At 44.8% G+C, this 25,747-nt stretch overlaps 1 protein-coding gene across 5 annotated transcripts; it reads right to left on the bottom strand.

The window, feature by feature from the left end:
• Positions 1-4,423: 4,423 nt before the first annotated feature.
• LOC147250250 (protein-glutamine gamma-glutamyltransferase K-like) lies at positions 4,424-23,296 on the bottom strand. 5 transcript variants are annotated; one of them, XM_086224720.1, is made up of 16 exons: positions 23,237-23,295; positions 22,402-22,447; positions 17,304-17,587; positions 17,014-17,205; positions 14,236-14,487; positions 13,776-13,894; positions 13,588-13,695; positions 13,177-13,354; positions 12,960-13,098; positions 12,285-12,477; positions 12,005-12,158; positions 9,897-10,181; positions 8,306-8,466; positions 8,071-8,207; positions 7,807-7,978; positions 4,424-7,429 (listed from the first exon to the last, which is right to left on the bottom strand). In XM_086224720.1, exons 3-15 carry the CDS (start codon positions 17,584-17,586, stop codon positions 7,831-7,833), a joined length of 2,349 nt encoding a protein of 782 aa, XP_086080846.1. In that variant the 5' UTR covers position 17,587; positions 22,402-22,447; positions 23,237-23,295; the 3' UTR covers positions 4,424-7,429; positions 7,807-7,830. The 5 variants fall into 5 exon arrangements, with proteins under 5 accessions (XP_086080846.1, XP_086080847.1, XP_086080848.1 ...); XM_086224721.1 differs by lacking the exon at positions 22,402-22,447 and adding an exon at positions 19,114-19,272; XM_086224722.1 differs by lacking the exon at positions 22,402-22,447 and adding an exon at positions 19,114-19,232 and having other exon boundaries at positions 23,237-23,277.
• Between the last annotated feature and the right edge of the window lie 2,451 nt (positions 23,297-25,747).

Here is a 25,747-nt window from a genome sequence, read left to right as displayed (position 1 = left end):
CAAAAAAGCAGTGATTGAAGTATCGCGTTTACTGAACATTCCCTCCTGTTTTACATGGTCCCCCGCCTTAATCATCAGTCCATATCACATGGTATAAACATGAGAAGGAGAAAGAATCTGTATGTGTGTGTGTGTGTGTGTGTACATGTGTGTAAGTGTGTGTGTGGTGTAACTCTGTATGCAGGTGAGTCTCTGAAGATGTCCATGGCTGTCTACACAGGGTGGCTGTTCTGAGCGCACCCCCCACACACACACGCTCATGCCTGATATCGTGCATTGACTGACTGAGCAGTGATGCAGAATCTCTTGCTAGCATAATCAAACTATTCAAACCACTGTGTCCAGGCAGATTACATCTTTCTAAGAAGCTTAGAAATGTGGAGAACTCCATCAACGTCTTAATGCCACCGCAGTCACAACAGACGTGACTTCCAGACACACATACCTGTGCAACCTGAGGCGGATCATCTGGTATTTGCAGAGGTGGATGACGCAGAACTGTGACTTTACTGAGAATATGAAGTTCTAATCTCATAATTTATTAGAGTCAAAGGCATAAAGTTGGACCTCTCAGCATTATGTAGTTTTGCTGAGCAGTAGAGAGGATAATGCAGCCCCCTGGTGCACTTTGATCTGATAATATGAGCATCAGAAGGACACCCAACTATTCGCAGGCTGACCCATGAGACGACCAAGCTGATGTCCAAGCAGATCACGGAGCTCCAGACCGAAGCTAACCCACCTTCCTCCATATGGCATGGCAAATAACATTACCACTGACTGGACCTCTCTACGCGGGCCGTTCAGGTGGCACCTCTGCTTGGGCTTGACTACCTAAAAGTAGAAGCAGGCTCCCAAACACTGTCTCCCTCAACTGATCTTAAGTTTCAGTCTGTCTGACCTTCATCCGGTATATACCATCTGCCTTCTACTTTTAAAGTTTTATTTCTCTCCAACACACCTGTCACATTCTCATACTGGGGTGCACGACCTTAAAAGAGCGTCCCCCCCAGGAGGCAGAGGCACACTCAGTGTTACTGATCCATGTCAGACAGCTTAGGTTTGCCATCGGCGTCATGAATGTCCTGCAGCAAGTCAGCAGATGTTCCACCTGGAGCCGTGGTGGGACGCACCCATCAGAGGAGAGCGCAGACCCGTGCAGTCTGCCGATGCACGACATCATGAAGTCTGCACCGTGGGCGGCGTGCGAGGGGCTGCTGCACATGAGGCACCTGCAGCTATGGTTGCCATCAGTCTGGTCTCACCCTCGCTGGGACAGAGAGCAAAGCCTGTGCATCCCCACACTGGCAACAACGTACATCTGGAAAACCGTACAACTCTTTTCACATGATGAGCTTGGTGCTCCGTCTGTGCTCTTAGAAAATGTAAAAAAGCTGTGTCACGTACACACCTACCATCTAATCTCAAGGATCGTTTTGATTTTGTTACTAATGACCTGAACACGCTGGTTCTGCAGGATTCTTGACCGGGTCACCCTCACCTGACTTAGTAAAAACTGGAATGTAACAAATGAAGAAAATTAGAGCATTCATAACTGATATCAGTTAAATAAAGCATCAAATTCAAGTCTAAGTCCCGTCAGGGGTGTCCACTCATGTCGATCAGCTCAGTCCATCAGCATCTGTGTGGGGGGGACAGCAGGGCTTCCTACCATCAGCATCAAAAGATACTCAACAGTTTTTAATGACATTTTTTGGAAGATTAGACAAGAAACTGAGGTAGATTTTAGTAGTTGTAGATGGCGACAGCGCCACCATGGGGCCATTATTAGAGGACATAACAAACCAACCCAGATTTCTGCATAAACATTCCACAAATTTCTGTCCAATTTTTTCATTTGATACATGGATATACACCTTCACCGCTTTGGAAATGGCTGTAACTCAGTGGTTGAGTCCAACTGGTGAATATATTTGCATGATAGCCATCGCTTTTCTTACCAAACCAGCTTTATTAGTGACTCTATGTTCATGGAAAAGTACATTAAAAACAACAAACAGTTGAAAATGTTCATTTCTGAACAAAGTCAGGATTAGTGTAGAAGCCAGGCCACTGGCTACAACTGTGAAACAGATTCAGTTGCATGACTTGATTGAAATCAGAAAACACATTTAGGGGATTTTCCTTCTAAAAGCTTTTAGTTCAACCGTTCACTGCATGTTGCTTTTTACACTGAAAGGGTGTTTTGTTCTTATCTCCTGCTTCTTTTCTCATAGTCTTCCTCAGTCTGCCCGGCAACCAGACATGATGACAAACTGATGACCCATATTAAGGACAAAAAAGCAAAACCAAAATGTGGTTACCAGAGAAGAAAGGTGCAGAGTTGAAGGGGTTCCAGCTTGGACGGCACTGATGTTGTGTTGGGTAGTGGCCTCATGAACGGAACGGATCAAAACTCTGAATTTTGCAGTTGAGAATTCTGCAGTTATTTTGTGGATTTATGTTTAGAAAGTATAGCGATGCACTGATTTACTGGCTTAGCCGATGTGCACTTGGTCGATTGGCTATGGCCTATCGGCAAATAAAGTATTAGTTATTGGTCAACTTTGTATTTTAAAAATAATAATATCCAACAAAAAATTCCATATCAGTGCATTCCAAGTCAAACTCTGGGAGATCTAAACAATCAACTCATGACGGTGCAGAGCAGCGGGCGCCCGCTCTCATACGCCACAGGGCTGGCCTGGACAAACGGAGCCAGTGTGGCAGCTTAAAAACACGTCACTGATGTAACACATCACCCACGTCCGCATCTGCTTTTAATGGCAATAACATGGACGCTACCGGAGCAGCTGCAGTAGCTGCGCCCTTGTTTACGCTCTGGGTATTGGGAAGGGGCATGAATGGCAAGCTCATCCATCCATCCATCCATTTTCTACCTCTTATCCTGTTAAGGGTGGCGGGGGGTGGAGCCTATCCCTATTGGCAAGCTCCTATCTAATTATCTACTCACTGCACCAAGAGTGTGTGGCAAACCTCATTGCCCGTGTCTCTGTACCAACAAAATGATTTGCCTCTGTATTGTACCTGCCAATGTTCAGAAAGTTGTTGGTGATGCAGTTTGAGGTCGACCTCAAGTTCGGTCCGCGTCGTCAGATATCCCAGCATGCACTGTGCGGTGAATTAATCACTTCCCATCCACGGTGAATGAACGCGAATCTGAAGGCCTGTCAGTTGACCTACAGTCAGGCGCTGCCATGCGTGCAAATCACTGCTGCGCCATTTCATGAGTGAAAAAAGTCTGTGGTTCTCACGATGCGAGCGACTGGAAACATCCGTTCTTGTGTTCTGTTGTCTTGGATACATATTTGGATTCAGGCTCATTTCTGTTCTGTACTCCAGAGGTGAACATCCTGTCACACACAAACACCGACAAAATGAAGTGGCTGTCGATGACATTAATTTCTCTGAGTCGGTGGAGTGATTAATCACCCTCACTCTGGGTCCTTGGGCTGTGTTTGTGAAAAGAGAAAATTGGGACATTTCCAGCTACAAACTAGACGTTTTTACACTGCCCAGCTACCACTCATCACACACTCAACAGTATCAGTTCAAACGAAATATTCAAGTGTTCTGGTTCATTGCTTGATAGAGGGAAAGGAGGCTTGTTGTGACTCTCTCTCACCATGACCAAACTCCTGAAGAGGGATGTGAGGAACCAGAGAGACTCTGAGCTCAGGCACAGGTCAGTAGAGTCTGTAAGGGGGCACAAGTGAACCCAAGAGTAAGCTGTAAAATCTCAAAGTGATTGACGAGGGAAGGGAAATGTCACATCTAAATAACCGAGCTTCCCGATAACAAATCGCTGCAACCAATTAGGGAACTAGAAAGTAAAACTAGTAGCCTCCAAAAGAAAACTGCATAGTCTGGCAGGTCCTAACACAACAATGGAAGACCTGGACCTCCACAGATTTAGCTAAAAGGAAGGCGATTCATGCGTAGAGGCTTCAAGACACAGGATGAGTCTCTAGCGTCTCAATTCAATCAATAACACTCCATTTTCTCTCTCTCAGACTTAAATAAAATTGACTTTACTTGACTGGTGAAGGTGTACAAGCCAAGGCTGGTGATTTGCTGCCCCAGAATGCATTGCAAGCGCAAAACAGACCAACCCTGGAGGACTTTTCCTCATTAAACCCCTCTGAGGGCAAAGTTCCACCAACATTACAGTCAAGCTTCAGGCTAAGGATTTTCTATGAAATGCATCACACGAACCAGATGTGTTGTCATGAGAAAAAAATGATTCTGACTGAGACATGTTAATGCAGCAACAACATGTATGAATGTATGTATGTAACTTATATTGTTTATTGTAGTATTACTTTATGTATACCCCCAGCAATACCTGTCAATCAACATACTCCAACTAAAATGACAACAAATATCTTCTTGTGTTGTTAATATTAACTTTATTGAACACTTTGATAAACGCTAATATCTGCATCACTTCACGAACATCGGAAGAAACTTTCCTGCCAGAACTTCCATGTTGGCGGTGGAAACTTTCTGCTTCAGTTATAGCAGGGGTGTCCAAACTACGGCCCGCAGGCCAACTGCAGCCCGTGGTCCGATCTTAATTGGCCCGCAGCATATTCAAAAAATACAATGGAATATGGCACACATGGAACTTGACTTTCACCTCTTAAGCAGCACTGTACCGGTGGCGGTACAGCGCGTAAACAAGTCCAAATACGACGGATTTTAGCAGCAACAATGTATCCGATCATGTTATACCTCATTCGAAACCTGGTGGTGTAACGATTAATAAACTCCCAATCATGACGAATAAAGCTACTTGTAGCCGGAGTTGAGTTAAATTGTTGCTAGGTAACCGGCATACAATACTCACATACTAACTTTGTGCTCCCAACGTCATCACCTTTCCGCATTTAACCTAATCCATTAGACTCCAAAAAAGAAGAATTTCCTGTATTCCATACTGACCTCGTTATCTTCAATGTGTTACTGGGGTGCTGGCACCATCCACGAGCACCATCGCCATAACCATGCTAACTTATTCCTCTCTGTCCCTGAAGTTGGCAGCCAGTATTAATTTGATCTCCGCGACACTCCTTCTCAGTCTCGGTGACGGTCTGCTGAACACGTCAATAGCAGGCTGAGCCAATCAGGGCCTGGGTTGTTGAGCCGCAGGCTGAAACCCCGACCAGACCCCAGTTTACAGAGCGGACCATGCATCACTTGATTGACACTTGACACCAGCCTGTGGGATTATTTCTGAATATAAAGTAGATATTCTGTTAGCCAATAAACAGACGAAAAAAATGGTACTGAGCATGAGGGGATCAGGTTTCGTGGGCAACAGGAGGCTTGCGCACCGGCGGTGTGTAAAGTGAGCTTGGCTGCGTAAAGCAGCGCTGTAGTCATTGAACCCGGTGAACGCGGCAGAGCGAGAGAAAAGATGGCCTGGAAGTGATTTTTCGGCAGAGGAAGAGGCTGAAATGGTGCTTCAGCTGTCCGCTTCGGACACCTGCGGTTGAACGGGCAGACATCCAGCAGTGTTTGCAGGAGTGGACCCAGACTTGGAGCTATGAGCGACCGATCCAGTTGTTCCAGATGCCTGTTCATGGACAAACAATAAACAGTAGGCTGTGCTGTGTTTGAAATGCTGTTGTTTACTTGTCTCTACTTCTGCCGGCCAGTCAGCAGCCTGATTTGCATGAGGAATGTGTGAAGTAGCTGCGTCACAGGGGGGAGGCGCGGGCAATTAATTAATAACATATGTTAATAAGCCTTATTATCGAATAAACTCGTACTCATTAATTAAAGTCGATAACATTTTCTAACAAATGTTCGTTGGTGTGCTAATAAGCCCAATAACCTATTTGCATAACAGGCCTGAAATATCCTCATCCCTACCCGCCTTTTCTTCAGTGCTGTGAGGGCATCACCGTCCTGACTCAGGGGCAATCTGAGCCTGCTGCTTTGAGAAGGAGCTGCCAACCCTTTTCCAAAGAAAATAAATCAAAAAAACATTGTGGAAAGCTGTGTTTTTTTCTTTTCTTCAAGTATATTCAGTTATCAAGCCTCATTGACCTACAATGGACTGATTTTGCTAACCTTAATACTCTATCACCTCTAGTGTGCGGCCCGTCTGTTTGTATATTTTCTTGTATGTGGACCACAGTGAAAAAAGTTTGGACACCCCTGGGTGAGAGGTTTGTTAGCACCTGTGAAACCATTTTTAAAATCTCCCTTCCCACAATCAGCAGAAAACCTGACTCCTACACAGAAACATGCGGGTAACATTAATAAATGATCAGACTCCAGAGTAGGACTTTCGTTGACACAAAGCATGTAGCATTTCTTTTTCAAAATAGAACAAATATACAATTTTTTTTAATACATTTTACATAAAATAAAGTATTCATAAATACAAGTCATTCCCTCAAGGTTGAACCTTTCCTTACAAAAGCACACATATAAGCTGCCACAATATGAGGCTAATATAGCGGGAACATTCGCTGCAAATGTGTGTGTAGAGCTGTGTATCATTGTGTGTGTGATCAATTAGCAGTACTTTAGTTCACAGGAGGAGTGGAGCTGAATCTGAGGATGGAAAACACACATAATGAGTGATAAAATCAATGTACATCATAATAACTCAATATAAAATATTGGATAGCTCTGCCATAAAGAAGCAGTATCCAGTACTGCAACCATTCATTCAAGTACAGCCAATTTTTCAGAACTTAGTACACAAACATTGAATCAATTAAATATATCATCTGAATCCACACCCTGAATGGGCAGGCTTAAACTGGGAGTGGGCGGGGCCTAAATAAAAAATAGCAGGCCAAAGAGTGATATAAGCAGATGATGTAGAAACTATTTACAGAAAGGGAACTCACTACATCAGTTGTCTATTATTGTTTTTCGCAAAACTACCGACAAATCTCTGAAACGAGCTTCACATCATCTTTTTGATCTCAAGAGACTCATGACAGCACAAACGAGTGTTCTCGCATCAATGAACACAACTTTTCTATCACGTGTCTGTGTATGGTCACACATTTATGTTGTTCCTGACTAGAACCTGGGATAGGGGACGCTGGTTTTGACCTGGTTTTCTCAGTAGTTCCAACAAAGACCGGCTACTGCATCACATCCTCACACTTGGACACACCACACACTTCAGAAATAGGATTTGTAAATTATTGAGTGATAAAATCTCCAGAACTGTGTCCAGAAGGTGCAGACAAAACTAAAAGTGTATGAATAGTCTTTTTGTGTCGAGCAGGAAGTACAGACAAGTAATCAGGTACAGCTCAGACGGCCTCTCAGATGTCCGTCCGTCTTTTCTTTGGCCAGATCTGCAAATGTGTGAGGGTGTTGAGACAGGGGTGGTGTGGGGAGAAGGAAGACCAGGACGCTGTCTGAACCTTGGAGCCTGAGACCAGGGCAAAGAAAGTTAATAACCCACATTTGCAGCTCACAGGAACCATTTGCAGACCTGCTACAGCAGCACCGTAGCAAAAATAATGCGTAGAAGAACAACACGCAGATTTACAAACACCAATCACTGCAAGTTACAATTTGTATCCAGGTTTGGATTTTTTTTCCAAATCTTATCATGCATTTGAATACTAATTAGTAGATGCCTGTAGACATGAACAAATCCCACAGAAATAGCGTCATACCACACTGCCCAACCTGCACATCGAGAAGCCTCGCCACTAAATACTCCACATAAAATTTGGAGTCTAGTTAATTCTAATACTGGTTTCTGTTAATTCTGTAAAAAAAAAAAAAGAAAAAAAAAAAGACCTGTATGAAGTGCTTTCGAACAGCTCAGTTTTTATCCTGGACGGTGATGTCCATAACACCGTGAACCTGTGTGAGCTGCTTGCAGTCCAATGAAGCCAGTAATTTCCTCGGTCCAGGCATGGAGGGGACAAAATGCTCAGTCAGAGACACTGTGGCACGGCTGCCAATATCTCTGAGGGGAGCACAGGAAATGACAGCAGCAATCACAAAAGAGACGCATCAGGTAGTTTAAAAAAATGACATAAAATATATGTTTCTCCTCACCCATACTTAATCTTTTTAGCAGTCATGAGGCCCAGCCCTTCCACGTGGAAGACCACCGCTCTCAGCACCTGGGGGAGAGGGTTTGTGAAGGAAATCTCCACTACTGTCTTCTCCCCTACCACAGCCTTCCCGAGTGGCTGCGTGAGACGAGAACATAGAAGGAAAGCAATGGCATTCGTTATGAAATATGCAGATTTGTACCATAAATGTTTTCCTGACAAGCTGTCATTCTTACTTTTATGACGAGGTCAGGAGTCCTGAGTCGGAAAATGAACTGAGTGGCCAGAACCTGCTGTGTTTCTTTGACCCGGCCCGACAGGGTCAGCATCAAGGTGGCCTGGTCCATCAGCTGGTCTTTGTAGTCACTGTACTCAAGCGTCCACTCCAAAAATTTCTCTGTAGACAGGACATGACATAAAGAACGAGAAAACAGCCTCAACCAAAGTGATCCATCTGATAGCAGTCCTTACTGACTCCACTATATGGCTGTTGTATTGAGTTTTATCGGGAGATTGATAGCGATGCCCTTTTTCAAAAACTGATTTGTCATCTTGAATGAATCCTCAGTTTTTAAAATTTTTAAGGTCAGGTTTAAGATGAATGGTTTGACAGCCTACAAAGTGATATAAAATGCTGTTCCTTGAACATGGAGAATTGTCACTGTAATACAGTGGTCCCTCGCTATAACCTCACCTTTTGCAGCCTCGTAGTTTTTTCAGTGCAATTTTGCATGCTTTTTTTTTTAACAGCGCATGGTGTTCTGCATCCTGATTGGCTGTCGACCATTGTCAATCAATCTCCTCCGTGCCCTGTCCCCTGTACAGCACAGAAAGCGTTCAGCCTACCAAACGGACATAAATCTTCAATCGCTAGCAGTGTGACTCTGAAGTGCTGTACTGTCTGTTTGCAAGTTTTCTCACCAACAAACCCCACAATGTCGGCGAAACGTTCTGCACCGTCAAAGGCACCTGCGGTAGCACCCAAAAGGCAGAGGAAGATGCTAACCATCGCACAAAAAGCTGGACCTCTGGACATGCTAAAGGAAGGTAGAAGTTACGCGGCTTTAATAATTGTAAAAGATAAAGCGGACCACTTGGTGGATTTCGCCTATTGTGGGTTATTTTCAGAACGATTAACAAGGGACCACTGTAATGAGAACGCTGGTTTAGCCACAAGAAAATCTGCATTTCTTGTTACCATTTTTTATTTACAAATATGAGGGTTTTTTTTTTTTAGCAATTAATAAATGAAAAATCCTGTTGCAAAAAGAGTAATAGTTTAGAGTTTGTATGCTAGCCAAATAACACCATTGCAGCTAGGGCTGATGGGAATGGTATGAGTTCTGTAGCAGTTTGGCCTTTAACCACTGGTATTTTTTATGTATTGCAACTGTCCAGAGGTTTTTAATGTCAGTTGTCACTGACATGTCAGATGAAAGCACCAGTTGGGGCAGGATTTGTAGCTAATCTCAACAATCTAGCGCTTCATGTTACAAAACTCCAAAGCACTAGAGGGCAGCATTTTACTACAAAGTTGAGGTTTCTGTTCATTGTAATATGCTAAGTGCTTTAGCATGATTTGCGGAGGAAACTCTCAGCTTCCAAGCTGATTTTCCATCCTGCTCACCGATGGTCACAAGCTTTGGTTAGTGAGTGACCGAAAGAGATTGCTGGGTCTCTCTGAGAGGTAGCTGGTTTGGACAGCGGCACTACAAGAAATGGTTTCATTCCTTTTGACAAAATGTCAGTTGTTGAGAGGTTTCTGAGGTGGACCCTCTGACAGCCATAATGTGTGTGACATCTTCCTGGTGAAGATGCTGCACTCACCCTCGCTGGGCAGCAGGTCCACATCTGTCACGTCCTTCCTGACCGTGGCCTTGTGCACGCCGGTGTAGTACATCACGGCTACTTGGCTGTGCAGGATGATTTTACGAGGTTCTGTGCTACTGTTTTTCAACATGATGGTCAGCTCTGCATCTGCTCCCACAGTAGGACCTTCTCCATCCATGGTCACCTCCACAGCCACGTCCTCTGCTGTGGGGGCGGAATATGCATCCGACTTGGAGCCGTAGCTGCATGCCGTTTCCACGGCAATGCGTTCTGCCTCTGTGCCTGAGAACGACAGGCAATGGTAGTCAATGGAACAGAAAATCTTAAAGATCAGCAAAGCTTCAGCATAGCGAAGCTCTGTTTATACAGGTCGGTCAAACTTTTGAATACGTTTGTTTCATTTCAGTTTGGGGTGTATTTGTCATTAGGAAGCAAAAAGGAGACCTGGCAGATTTGAAATGTGAAGCATGAGCCTAGACACTGCTAGGAATTCTGGGCTCTTTCTTAAACTTCCTTTCAGAATGCAAAAGTTGGCATTTGTTTGACATTCTCATGAATTCCTCAGGCTATGTTAGAAAAAAATAAAAATTAAAAAAAAACAGTTACATGTCTGACACTTTTGGAGCAACTCCCAAATGTACATGATGGTGTTACGTAGTTACAGAGTTTTGAGTAAAAAGCTTGGTCTTTGTCTACATGTGCGTAGTGCCCATCTAATAAGAATAAGAAAAATAAGAGAACTTGTGCCGAACCAGTGGCTCCTGTACTGGTAGGCAACACAACAGACTAAACTAAAATAGGATACTGTTGAGCTTTGATTAAAAAAAAAAATTATACGATTAGAAATACAAATTTGTGACAAAATGAAACACATTGACTGAGCATCTTGTCACGTAAAGATTAAAGGGAACTAATTTCCAGCTCCATTTGTTTCTGGGAATCAGCACCTCTGCATGATTCACTGTTCACAGTAAAAGTCATTTTTAACTTTATTCTTTCAGCTGCCATCACTTTTAGCTGTTTAATGTTCATAAATAAAATAATCTGTTAGTGCATCAACAAAAACTGACTTTCAAAATGTCTTGACTACATTATATTATATTATGTTAAAAACACGGGCGGCACGGTGGTGCAGTGGTCAGCACTGTGGCCCCCCAGCAAGAAGGTTGTGGGTGGAGCCCCGGCTCCATCACGGGGTCTTTCTGTGTGAGTCTCCATGTTCTCCCTGTTCCTGCTGGGTTCTCTCTGGTACTCCAGCTTCCTCCACAGTCCAAAGACATCAAGAGGTACCAGGTTAATCCAGACTCTAAATTGACCGTAGGTGTGACTGTGAGAGCCAATGGTTGTCTGTCTCTATGTGTTGGCCCTGCCATGGACTGGTGACCTGTCCAGGGTGAAGGCTGCTGGGATAGGCTCCACCCCCCACCACCCCCGCGACCCTTAACAGGATAAGCAGTAGAAAATGGATGGATGGAAGACTACAGTTCTTTACTAATCCCACACAGGGGAAATTTAAATTGTTTCAGCAGCGTTTACAGAGGGAAGAAGAAAGGATAATATGACTTCAAAGAAAAAATACAGTTGTTGTGACTGCAGCATTTGAGACTGCCTCCCACAGGGATCTAGACCACAGAGATCAAGGCAGCAGCGCTCCGTGAGTTGAGAGTGGATTTTCACCTCATTCCTCTGATACTGATGGTTTCCCCGGCCTTCTTTAAACCATCCAGACTGATTTGCATCCTGGCGACTAGCTTCAGCAGACCTACATACCTGCACGGAAAACTCTGACTCAATCCAATTCAATGACGGCGCACCTTTTTTCTATTTAAAACAACAACCCCACATTCCCTCTCTTTGTGCAGGGATAAGTAATGCTGAGGGGATGATGAATGTAGAGCAGGTGGACGAAGCAGTGCTTTGACTTAGTGTGACTCACAGATGATATGAAGAATAAATCAGGGTCCAGAGACAGTGGTGGTTTAGCCTGGATCTGGACCTGTGTCTTGACTTCGAGTATTACGTCATACTTCCACACCCATCTCGGTGAAACAGTATCTGACAGCCTAAAAGCTTGTTTTTGATGTCTGCATTTAGTCTGACGATACCTTCGGGGTGTTTGTAAAGGTGTGTGATATCGCAGCGCTCATCAGAGCCCACAGCCTTGGTGCTGATCAGGTGGCCCACTGTCTTTTTTTCACTGTGGATCTGACTGAAGGTCCCATCCAGGTTCCTCTGCCAGTAGATTTTGTCGCTGTTCACCTGAGGATGTACAGAGGAGGGAGGAGTAAATCTGTGAACAGATGGAAAACATCACACGTCTCTTGATGGGCAGCGTATCGGCTCATTAGTGCCCACTCCAGGACTGGCACATCACATTTTACATACCTCAGCAAACACAAACGGGCAGTCATGTTTGAGGTAGACCTGACCGTTTCGGACAGCCGTGAGCGAGGCCGGGCCACAGCAGAAGGTTCCTTGGCTGGTCTCCTGAGGTGTGGCGTCCACAGCCTGCCAGCCTCCCATGCCTGGAGGCAAGTCGGGACGAGCCATCCAGCAGTCGGTCCACACGTGGAAATTCCTTGAGGAGGCAGGTTAGAGGTCGTGTCATCGTTTTAAGAAGAGGAATAATAAAGTCGGTTCAGGGTTTGGCTTCAGGGTGGTCGGGGAGGCACAAGGCAGCTTTATTCGCTCATCTTGTGTGTCACGTGGGTTCTTTATTTGGGCGTTTTGAGGAGATGGGATGTTATGTTTGGTTTAGACAAAATTAAAAACAACACAGACAGTGAGAAGTTGTCATCTGAGAACCCACTGATGGATGTCATCATCATCATCATCATCATCTCTGGTGGCAGCTTGTCAGGTCTTCTTGAGCTGTAAATCAAGTCTTTGTTTTCCTGTGAAATTGCGTTCCCAGTGACAGACAGAGCTGCCGAGTGGAAGCCAGGCCAATAAAAATGACAGTGATGCTGTCATTATCTGTGATTGTGCAATACAACATGTATTTCTAGTTTAGTGTCTGGAGAATTTGGTGTGTCATGATGACTAAAAGTGTGTCCACACCATATGGAGTCTGCATTCAGATGAGCGAGGGGGTCCAGGTTCTCATCCAGGTACACATCTGTTGTCAAGGAGGTGTCGGTGTCGTGGGCGGAGCTGTAGTTGGTCACAGTTCGGCTGGGAATGCCCAAGCAGCGTAAAACTGCAAAGAAATGACAATGCATGACTCGTAAAAACACCTAAAGACATTTAACATCCTAAAAGATAAAAATCAGCGGACCTGTCGTGAACGCTCCAGCAAAGACCCAGCACTGTCCGTATTTCACAGGGGAGCCATTGTTTTTATGGTATTCCTTCAGGATCTCCACACTTCCACTCCAAACGGTTGGTGCAGTTCCACTTGAATAGTCTCCTGACCAGTTTCCCTCCAGGACACCGCTGTCATCAGGCGAGTTGATCTAGATCCAAATAAAGAACGTTTTTGTTCTTGTTTGACATTATTTCATTCCCAGAATATGCAACATTTATAAACAGTTTGTCGTAGTTTCCCAGCTGTGTTCAAAAGCAGGGAGTCGTGTGTGTGTCTGAGGGTTAAACAATTTAATATTGAAGTTAGGTTTAGATTAATAAGCTCTTTCCATCCGGCTAATCAAGCTCCAACCTTCTGGGGGGCTAGGGTTCATCTTCTCACCATGGCTGAAATGACTCGCACCACATTAACAGGGTCTCTCCACCCAGATGGTGGAGTGCCACTCTTTTCCAGGACAAAAAGGCAAGTGGCAAGAATCCCATCATCAAACTGAAACAAAGATCAGGAAGAGCCAATTAGTGTCTGCTTCTCCTTCACTGCTCGCACGCTGAGGGGGGAAGTCCACTCACCTGCCCATAGTTCCATGTCCTCACGCCAATCTGATTCTGTGTGCCGTAGTAGATCCGGCCGATATCGTTCAGGACGTACTCTTGCCTCTCGTCCTCGGCGTCCATGAACACCGTGTCATCTAACAGAAAGAAGAAACATGGGGGGGGGGACTAAATTCCACAGCAGAGGCTCTGCCACACTTTTCATTTGTCTCGTGTTGTATAATTTTGTCTTTTTCAAACTACAGCCTACACCTTCTGTCTGTGGGCAAATATTAACTGAGGGGTTTTCGTCCTCATCATCTGAGTGAGCCTCAGCCTCAAACACTGTGAACCAACATTGCCCGGCTTTAAGAATTACCAGAGAGCTGAATAAACTCCAGTTCACACGTCATGAGTTCCATTAAATTTGTCTTCAGAGGAGAACGGGTCTATACGCTGCTGAACATGCACCAGAGAGATTGTCCCATCCCATGCTTACCTTCACACCACGGGTTGAACAGCACGTAGACGTCATTAGCGGGGTCATGCGTGGAAACGGCCTGGCCGCTCGGGCAGCTGGTCTCCACCAGGAGCTGATAGCGGCCGATGGGCGCTGTGGCTGGAGAGTTCACCGCCAGCTTCATCCTTCGCCCGTCCTGTTCCACAACCTCAGCCCCCCAGCTGTCGTGTTCAAGTCGCTCCACTAAAGGGATAATGACGTGGGTTCCCTTTGACACGGTTGGCAGCGGCCCTGAGAAGGTGAAGGAGGACACGTCACCGCATACACTGACACCACAAGGTTAGTCAGCGTGTTCATCACCTGGATCCTCTATTGAAGCCACACCTGCTTTCCCTACCTTACAGGTATGTTTGAATGAACAGAAACATAAAGAGCACACGCACACACACACACACACACACACACACACACACACACACTGGTGACTTTAGGGACCCGCACACCCTTGTGCTTAACTCTTTGTGATGACACAATGCATTCCCTTGCCCCTGACCTTGACTCATTCAAATAAATGCCTAACCTTGACCCTAAAACCAAATTTTGGCCCTGAAATAGCCTTTTTTTGAAGTTGTGAGGTCCTGCCAAAATGTCCACGCTGTTGGTAAAGAAACACGTCCCAGTTCCCACTATGTAGCAAGTAAGAGAACTCTCTCTCTCTCTGTCTCTCTCTCTCTCTCTCACACACACACACACACACACATCCTTGTACTTATGTCTTTGTGAGGACTTTCATCGACGTAATACATTCCCTAGCCCCACACCCTAACCCTAACCATCTCAACTGACTGCCTGATTCTAACCTTGACCCTAAACCTAACCAGAACCTGATTCTAACCTTGACCCTAAACCTAACCAGAACCTGATTCTAACCTTGACCCTTAAACCTAACCAGAACCTGATTCCAACCTCAACCCTAAAACCAAGTCTTGACCTTCAAACGGCCCTTGAGGAGCGGCTAAAATGTCCTCACTTTCCAAAAATGTTCTCACTATGTTGGTTAAATACGTATTCTAGTCCTCAATATGTAGCAAGTACAGGAACACACACACACACCCAGCTGCTCTATTCGAAGGCCACCTTTGCTGTGCTGTCATTGTTGCTGGTAACTTCTACATGTCTTGCATAAAGAATAACACCAACATTGTTAATACAGAAACAACAAAACTGCGTGATAGATAAATTTGTTTCCACCAGTGCAAACAGCTGCTGGGAAACGTCTCATTTTTCAGGCACAATATGGAACATTTTATCCAAAAGTGTTTATGGAAAACTAAAGCTACTCCCTCCTCAGTGGTCCTGTCTTTGTTTGCTGTGTCCATAAATGTGTTGACAACACCGAGGCACTTGGCTGCAGTGTCACCAGATTCAGACATGCACACACAGACAGTTCATGTTGTGTAATGATAGAAATGGGAAATATGTACGAGCCTTTGCATTGCACTGAGCCAGAATTTAAAAAAAATAAGCAGGAAGGGCAGCAGGGTGGGAGTGGGAGTGAGCAGAATCAGCACCATGGACGATGAAGGGGGAGCCAAAAGGGGACGACAGAGTGAATATGCAGCAGTGTCGTTTTACACCGTCAGGTCGATGTTTCCACCCGACGGACCCTCATGAATGTGGACCCAGCAGGTGCAGGACATGACAAGTTCCACGTTTGACAGTAAAAACAAGAAAATCTTCAGAAAAAAAAAAAATCTGGGTCAATTTTGTGGATATTTGGATTTTTTTTTTGCCCACACTGCGTATCTCATGATCGAAGAGGCAAATTTCTAATATCATCTGAGCACACTCATGCTCGGGGGGGCATAAACAAACCGCAGCAGCTCACTGCAAGCTACAAAGTTAAAGGTTTTTGGGGCCTGAAAATGCAGCTGAACAACAACACATGAGCTGAAAACTGCCAGTCTCAGATTGTACTCTTATCCCTCTGCTTATTGCTTGTGTGAGGGATGGCGTCCTTAAATGACTGGACGGTTATTCATCATGTTGCATATTATTACATGATGTACAATAAAGGCTGGGATCCTATAACATCTGGGTTTATACGTGTTGATCCATTTCTACTTATTTTTGGTCTCAGGACAACAACATGGAGGGTAAAAGGCATCAATCAAAGCTCGTGTGTCGTCGCTATTAAACAGTGAATGCAGTAAACATGCACAGCTTTTCTGTACATTGTAATTACTCTCCCCCGGCTTCACATGCAGCTCTAACTGCAGGATCTATGTTGGTCATTGTCCTCGCTGCCTTATAGCGTCAAACTCAACGAGCAAACGAGCAGAGGCAGAAAGGAATCATGGGTAAACAGGAGGCTCACACAGTTGGGAGTGGCAGCACGACGGTGAATTATCAGTGGACAGGATTGTTTTTCCTGGAGCAGGACTGAGGACCCAGCATCACTAAAATGCTCCCTCTGGAGCATAGCAACCAGATCTGTTACCATAGCAATAGTAACCAAAAAAAACCCTCCCCCTCTCTCTTTTCCTTGCACCCTCCCTACCTTTTCTTATATCTTCCCATCTCAAATGCAAAATCATGCTTCCACTTCACACACTCACAAGCTGCTAAATTTAAAGCAAAATACATGAGCGTAAAATGAAAACTTGCTGGTGTGTCTGGTTCCCTCCCTGCAGGTTTCCAGGAATTTCAGTGCATCTTAACACCTTCGGGAATAGAGGGTCAGCCATGTGGGAAATTCATACAGTGGGTTTGTATTCGTAAGCACGTCTGTTTTGCCTGCCAGGAACTCTGACCAACCTGTTTTAAGTTCAAGGTGAAGTTTGTCGGTGTTGGGGTTAAAAGCCCGGGACAAAGTGATCCACATGAGGAATTTCTGCCCTCTGCGAATGATAAAGTCTTCACTTTGGTAGAGATTTGTGTGATGCTCCAAGCGGGTCTGCCCTGATTTGCTTTTCATCAGGTTGATGGATGCCACATTCAGAGTGAGTTCTGCAGAAACAAAGGCAGGAGAAGTTTTTTACTGCAGCTGGCATTCATTTCATTTCAAGAGCAATACAACTGAGAGCTGCCAAAGCTGCCGGGTGTACCGTTGAGCTCGCTATCACCAATCCCAGGCTTCTCGCCGTTCACCCCGTCATCCTTGCTGGGCTCATCAATCCCAGTGACCAGAGTGTCAGTGATGTCGTCGTCATTTGGCTCAGGACAGCAGCAGGGGCAGACCTTACGTAGCCACCGCACGCACACATTTTCTCTCTCGACATTGTCAGGTTCCTCCTTCTCCTCCTCAGAGTCCTCTCCAAAACCAAGAGTGACAGTTGGAAAGCGACCCACTGCAGATCTGTATCTGATTGAGCGTGTCTCTACAGGCATCCTGGGGAGACACAATGAGGGGGATCTAAAATGAAAATAGGCTGTTCACGAGACACTTGAGCAGGCTGTGGTTTTATAAGACAGGACAATCTTGATGTGTGCAGCCCCAAAGCAATCCTTCCTAATAGGAGCTAATACCCTCAAAACAATTTGGCACTGTGGTAATCCTGCCTGACACTTCAGGTACGTCCACAAGGGAGCTTTTGTTCTCAGTGTAATTTGTTACGGAAGCCATTTCATTTTGTAGCTGAACTGAATGATGCTGCAGATAAAACGAATGATCTCTCAAAAATTGTGAGGTGAAATATTTGATTGACGGAATATTTCGAGGCTAGAGTGAAGGTGTAGCTGTAGCAAAAACCTCTGCTTAAATTGTCACCTCAGGCACTTTCTTTCTTCTGTCTTGTCTTCTGTCACATGACCTCCAACTGGTCAATGTTGACAGGGACCATCTCACTGGCAAGGGGATATTTGAACTCTCTGTATTTGTCAGCTGAGTTTCCTGTCAATCATGATACAAACTTGAAATGACAGCTGTTGTGCTCTTTGAGTTCAAGGGAGTCTCTCCGCTGCATCCTTGTATTTCTCAGTAGAAGCTAAGCAGTTAGCATCGCCGTCGCAACATCTCGTGCAGTTGGAGCTCGCTAAACTGATTCATCTGTTTAGGACATTTATGCGAATTTTTGTGAATGGAAACCACCACAAGACATGGTGTTTTCTATTCATATCGTGGGGCAGCACACTGACCATGGCGCAGCACGCCAGTTGCTAGGCGACAGGGGGGGACGCCAGGAAGTAGTTTTTCCATCTGCTTCACTGGCTGGACATGATATGGATGCAGCATGTATCTTTCCTATGAAAAGAGGAAATCCCTGGCTTTAGTTCCTCTGTGGAGGAGACGAGCAGCAGCAAAGATGGGAGAAGGGTGTGGCTTCATGAAAACCTCGGGGCAGGACAGGATTATGGAGAGTTTGATCTCATTCTCGTTTCTCTCGTCATAAACTTTTAGAAACTGGGACACGGACCACAACAGTTTCTCACAGATTCCCTCCTACTGGACGCGGCGAGTTGTCGTCACAAAGCCGCACCTAACCTGAGCCTGGTTTGACCTCCGCAGCAACACACACACACAGTGAATGGAAGGTGCTTGCCGCCACGTCCGATGTAGAAAGGGGCTTGTTTCTGTTCGTACAACTTCTATTTGAAATGATGTCGTTGCTGAAACACACGGTATCGTCATGTTTTACTGCGAGTGGTGAACCAGACTCAGAGATAGGACCAGTCTACCCTGTGAGTGAGGCCTTTTCTACTCATGTAACTGATGCCCAGTGGCATTGTGTGTGTAATGTTAGATTTTATTGAATCAATGGATGATTACTGTAACTACTGAAACGTTTGGGAATGTGTAAAAAAAACAAACAATTTTTTTTGATTGCAGACAGCCCTAGAGCCGATTTAGCTGCTACAGAGGAAATATTTTAAGTGATAATTCACCCAAGAATTGTAATTTTCCTGTCAAGTACTCACTTAGAGGCTTCTTGAGCTCACAAAGACGCGCTTCCCCTCATGCATCAGCTAATGGCCACCGAGGACAATTAGCTTCAAGCTGAACGTACACGTGGTGGACTCACGCTGGGGTCGCTGAGCTGATGCAGCAGAGAAAATGTCCTCATGAGGTCAAGACACCTATTTGTCAGGAAATGTAAGGAAAGTTGACTTTAAGAAGTCCTTCAAGTTTCTCAGTAAATGAGGGAGGTCAAATCAGCTTTCTGACTCTGAGCTGAAACAGATTATATGACAAAGATCATCACCGTGAAATATAGATTCCGTGTCCTCACATTTGTCTACTTGAAATAGCGCTGCATCAGAGTTAACGTGGCATAGACTGTCTTTCCATTATGCGTTTAAAGGGTGTTATGAGGGGCCAGTTGTATGTGGGTAGATGGAGCAGGGGTGGAGGAGGAGGGTGGAGGAGAGTGTGCAAGCTGGTTGCTGATGGGCTGAAACTCCCTGTCTGCAACTATGGTGGCCTTTTGGAGAAAATTTACCCTGAAGTGAAATTTCCGTGCGCTTCAGCAGAAGTAACTGGTATATTTTGAATTTGTGGATGCACATGCCAAGTCCTACAGACACAGAAAAGCTCCTTGCATCCCACCTTTAGTCTGTTCATTTATAGGAATATTTCGGTAGTGTGAAAACTTTCTGACAGGGCGTTAAAAAAATGGAACAAGTTAAATTCATGTCAGGATTGTGGTATTGTTCAGGTGAACCTGATGATGATGTAGATCAGTGTGCCTGCTGGTCCCACCCTGATGGCCTGAGTCCAGAGGTGCTGTTCTGAGTCCATGTTCCCTTGCAGACACATGTGCTCAGTTCGCTGATGCTGAACTACAGTCTACTACAATGCGTATGTGAAAGCATCCAAGAGGTTTTCTGGGTGGTGCCCTGATTTACAGTCGTGACATGAATGTAATTTCATTTTGTTGGTTAAAAGCTTGTAACACCATTTGGTCTCAGCAATAAGATTTCAGGCACGTTTGTCAGTTCAGCTGAATTCTCCAAAAACGTTAAAAAAGATGAATAAAATCTGCCGGGTTTCTTTTTTTTCCATTAATCTCCTTTAGCATCTGGTAGTAATGCCACCTTCCATACAATGCTGTGCTGATGAGTCCGTCCCACACACTCTCAGCGTTCCTCAGCTACCGATGCAACGTGATCCAACAGGCTCCGATGAAGCAATCGCAAGACTCACGATGACCTCATACCTCTTTCGTATGAAAATGAAGATGGGAAAGTGACTATAAAGTACAGGCAGAGTGGCAGTTTGTGAGAAGTTGAAGTTAAACAAATAGCACACATCAATCAAAACCACTTATTGCAAAAGATAACAGTAAAAGGCTGTTACGCAATAAAAATGCATTCTAATGTAGCAGATGAAAGCATAAATGGCTTGTTGAGGCGCAGCAGTGGTTTATGCTAAAGGTCAGGGTGCTAACAGGCTAGCACGAGGAGTTTTCAGGAGGTTTAACATGTCAACCGACACAGTTTGCAGGTCACAAGTTGATACCATGCAAGGTACATCTTGGACCTGATACTATCATGGAGTCACAAGTGGAAATGAGCAGAAATACAACAGCTGCTTCACTCACAGCCACTTTTATTACGTTGCCAAATCATCATCATCCATCATTTGGAGGAATTTTATGAATTCTCGTCATAAATTGCAGGGTGTGCTCGCTGATGGAGAATTGTTGGGTGTAAATTCATTGAAGGAGAGAAGCGCTGGACCTGCTCTACTTGTAAATTGTCAGGAGAGAACTTTTGTTGTGATTCGGTGCCATACAAATGAAATTGACTTGACTTAATAGACGGTTTGGTTCAGGTTAGGTCTGGTTTGGTTCAGGCGCAAAAAACACTTGGTATGATTGTGGCTGCTTCCTTAATATCATGCTGTGTCACAGTAATGATGATGAAAAGTGGCACAGGGAGGAACTGTTGATGCCAACATGAAACACAGCTGCAACACCTGTATGCTGTAAGTAAGTAAAACTTTGTGAAGCACCTTTCATCCAAGAAATGCAGCTCAAAGTGCTTCAGAACAATAAAATTTACAAGAAGAGCATAGAATTGCAAGAGCAAATTCAGTGAATCAACATCATACCAGAACCTAATGTTCCAATCCATCATTTTCTCATCTGTTAAGGGTACAAGTAAAATAGCAGCATAAACCAAAGAAATGCGCAAGGTCGTGCAAGTGCCTATGCGCCTCTTCGCCTTCTCTTACTAAGACTTGCCGCGTGAAGTCCAACATGCACAGGGTCTAGGTGTATGCTTGGGTGTAAAGATAGGTTTTTAGCTTACTTTTGAAATAACTAGAGTGCTGGCCTCCTTGACATCTTTAGGTTGTGCATTCCATAGTTTTGGGGCACAGTTGGCAAAGGCTGCATCACCAACCTTCTCTCTGCTGTTTGTGGGAACCTCGAAGAGATCAGCAGCAGATGATCGTAGGGTTCTTGAGGGATTATAGTTAACTAGGGAGTTAGTAATGTAGCTTGGTCCTTGCCCATGTAGGGCCTTGCATGTAAGGAGGAGGACCTTAAAGTCTACCCTAAAAGTTACAGGAAGCCAGTGTAGGGTAGCTAGGACCGGACGAATGTCCACTGTCGTGCTGCTGAGTTTTGGATCATCTGAAGTCTGTCTGATGCAACGCCCTCTTAGCTTGGACTTTCCTGCTATGTGCATGTGACAAATGAAAGGACACACCTTTTTAAATTAGTGTGGAAACATGCATGAATAAACGCAGAACACAGGGGTCACTGAATAGTTTGAAAAGTTGTAAAAATCCAAATATGTGATTAATGCGTCACCTGTCTTTGGTTTTAAGACACACTGGCTCTACTGTAGCGTAACTGCTCGAAACCTCAGCAGCTAAATGCAGCTCCTCTTTAGCTTCAGTATGTTTATGTTTTCATCTTCATGTCTCAACAATTTCAGCACCAGCCAGGACGCCTAGGTTGCGGGTGGGCCCTCACACACTGTCAATGAAATTAAATCCAACATTCCTGCCATGACTGCCAAACAAATGCAGCTTCTCTTATTGCCAAAAAGATATAAGGAGGGTTGAGTTGAAATACTCCACGGAGTAGAGCTCCATATGGCTGTGATTACCCACAGTCTGCTCACAGGTTATCTCAGACCAAGAACAGCAACCCACACACACACATCAACAACTCCGCTGCAGCGTACATTAATAAAGTGTTTGCACTGCTCAGATGAACACAGCATAACAATGATGATGTGGATAAGATGCTTCACCTGCTGTACAGTGAGGTTCATGTCGTCATCGCACCCTGGCCCACCCCTGCAGCACAGAGGAATCTGTCAATGAGTGTCATCCACCACATGACTAATGAAGTTCTCCTCCCTGACGTCAGCAGGAGATTGAATACGCCCATGTATTTATCATCCATGTGTTTTGGATATTTTCCTCCAGGAGGGTGGTGATGCAGCACCCATCCCTCGCTCACTCTCATGATCCCTCTGCCCCAGGGCCGCTCATTTTGGGAGGAACAAAGGTTCCTTCTCTTGTGGCTCGCTCTTTTTTGTGAGACACATTCACAGAGCTCCTTTCACAGCACAAAGCCTGACTCTGGAGTTGACCCCTGATGACAGATGTGCATGTTTTGCAGGTTGCACATCAGTTTAACAACTGTGCATTTTCACAGACACGAGTCGCACACACACACACACACACACACACACGGTCATAAACTCCTGCTCGCTGACTCAGGGGGTTTTTATGTGAAGAAGGATATCAAAGAAAGGTACCTCCCCAAGTAGATAGAACAAAAGCTTTGAATTCATGCAGCTGTAAATGAACCCACAGTGGAAAGATCAACATTTCTTCTAATTGAGTTAATCCTGCAAGACATGCCGCTATGCAATCAAAACATGAGGGCAAGGAGGCGGCACAGAACTTGGTCAACTCTCCTCCTTTGTATTCTTCTATAAATGAAATCGAGGGTGAAATCTGCAGTCTTCTGTTAAGGAAAACCATTTGAATGCTCAGCATAAAGTTTGTTAAGTCATCAATCAAAGGCCTAACCAGCAAGTTAACTGAAGGACGGATCGATGGCTTATTCAGACTCACTCAGTTCAACGGCAGAAAAAATGTGTCAAGGCAGACGGAGGGAGTGCTCTTCGGTTCCTTGCAGCTTTGTGACAACTTACATGTTCAGACCTCCTTTAAATACTTGTGAGCTAAGACAGTGAGGGCACGCCTTCCTGCTGCACAAAGGGCAGCCGGCTCACACAGTTTCACCAGCAGCAACAGTCACAAACCGACTACAGTAGCTTTTACGAAAGAACTTTACTATTAAATATTTTCTTGATGTCAAGACCCTGCATGTTTATTTTGTGAACCAGCAAGGCCATGACACTCATCTTGACCTTTGCCTTTGTCACAGAGACACATGTAGTGAGGAAAAGGTCGACAGGTGGCTCACCCTACGTGAGGGACATCCACACTTCACCTGTGGGAGGATCTTTCTGTGTCCGTCTTCTTTTGCTAATGACGAAAGTTGGACCGACTGAATCATCCCTTATCCACACTGACTGGTTTTGTAGCTTTTCATAGTTGTAAGTGTGTGACAGGTTAACACTAAACAAACATCTGTTGTTTCACAATTCGGAAGCTAGGAAGCTTGCTAGCCTCGAGAGGAATTTGACATGTTTTTTTTAATGATTCCTTTAGGAGACAGTAATTATATACCATCCATGGGAAGACTTCTGTTAGAACCTTGAAAACATAATTGGGGTTATTTGACAAAGAAAGCAAACTTTTTTCATCTACCTAAATATGTTAACCTGTCTATGCTTGTCATGCAATTTTATAAGACGTGCGATATCTTCTCCATTACCGGTAGAACACCAGTGCAGCTATATTCTTAGCATTAACTTCCATTCACTGTTCCAGATTGATACGCTAAAACATGAGACTATGCCATGCAGGGGTCCAGTACTGTGGATCCCCCCTCATGCCATCAGAACAGCTGGCATGGATTCCACTGGACCTCAGAAGGTGTCCTGGCCATCAAGATGTTGGCCGCAGATCCATGTTTCAGCAATTTGTGGGATGGGTTCTTCTGTGAGGTCGGACCAGACTCGCTCCTGCGAACGCATCGGCGCGTCAACAGGACTCCTTCCTCGGCCATATTTGTAAAGTACTGAACACTGCACATCCTGTTTGGCTCGAAGTCATCTAGACTCCAGGATTTGTCTCTTCACTTGTCACATTTGTACATTTTCCTTAAACATCAAGGGCTGACAGTCAGCTGAGTAAAACCTCAGAACAACTGACTGAACACATCTCAGCAACTTCTAAATGCAACTCTCCCCAGAGAATAAACCTGAGCATTATCCTTCCTCCAGCACCCTGCAGGTTAAAGTATGCACTTCTCCTGTGAAATTGTGCTTTAACTTTATTACATTTCATGTGAATTTCCCAAAGGCTCTTCCAAGAAATTCAGTTGGTGGTTTTCGATTACATATCCTCAACAATGTGGACTATTTGAAAGTGGAACACGTAGACAGTCAAGGACCCAGCTCCGTATTCAGGTCAACATTTGGTCAGTTTGTCCAAATAAACCACAAAAGTCATGGCCATGGCATCCGCCAATGTTGCTTTGCATCCTCTCTGCTAATCAGGATGGGGCAGACATGTCTCATTCCGACTGGAGGCTTGTGAACTGCTACCAAGCGGTCACCGGACTAGCGAATGGTAGCATGCTACCACTATACGTGCTAAACATGTTGGGAGGTGCTTTGTGACGATGTCGAGCCGTGTTTGCAGCTCAAGCTTCTATCTTGTAGGTGCACTGATTCCAGAGCAGAGGCTGTGACATCAGCCGCTCGAACCCAACATCAAGATGCCTGGTTCTGACGCTGGCGAATGCCCACACTGATGTTTTGTTTTGCAATTTTATTGTTAGCGAAACCAAATGAAAACTCCTCCAAATGTCATAATGTTAACATCCCATCCTTCACCACATCCTCAGGCTGTCCTTTGACTTTTGTTGGTTTCAAATCCAATGTTTTTTTTGTGTGTGTTGTGAGAATCTTTAAGGAGACAGGGTTCATGTGAGACAGTCATACCAAGGACAGCTGCTACTACAGAGTGTGACTCTAACGCTGATAATCGGCAGTCTTTAGATGTCTCGGGCTGTGCGCTCATGTCGGGTGCTGGCAGCTGAGGTGGTCTCACACTGATTCCACAAAGAAAGAGAGTGTTGGACTTTACATGTTACATGTGACATGTTTACATGTCCCTTTTGTGTAACAGCGGAATGCTATAATATTCTCTCGTCGGGCTGGCACTACACCAGAGCCATTCTGTCATTGCTGCAGAAGCACCTTTGTGTAAAAGTGGCTTTTGTACTAGTACTTCCCCAAGTACAATATCCTCTGAGGAGTAATTTCACACATGCAGCACATAATAAAGACAGAAAGGCTCACAGCCTCACAACATTTCATAAGGAGACCCTTTGTCAACTATGTGACCGAGTATTTGAAAGAAAATCACCAGGACGAAAATCTGCAAGTCCTCAGAGGAGTTGGAGTCGTTTATTTGTAGATATTCTGCTCACAGTTGGTAATTCTAGCT

Source organism: Aulostomus chinensis, chromosome 14 (assembly GCF_037954235.1).
Source record: "Aulostomus chinensis isolate RoL2024-O1b breed Wild chromosome 14, RoL_Achi_v1.0, whole genome shotgun sequence".
Classification (NCBI taxonomy): Eukaryota; Metazoa; Chordata; class Actinopteri; order Syngnathiformes; family Aulostomidae; genus Aulostomus; species Aulostomus chinensis.
Note: the sequence above shows the minus strand (reverse complement) of the source record. Positions and strands in the feature narration are given on the sequence as shown.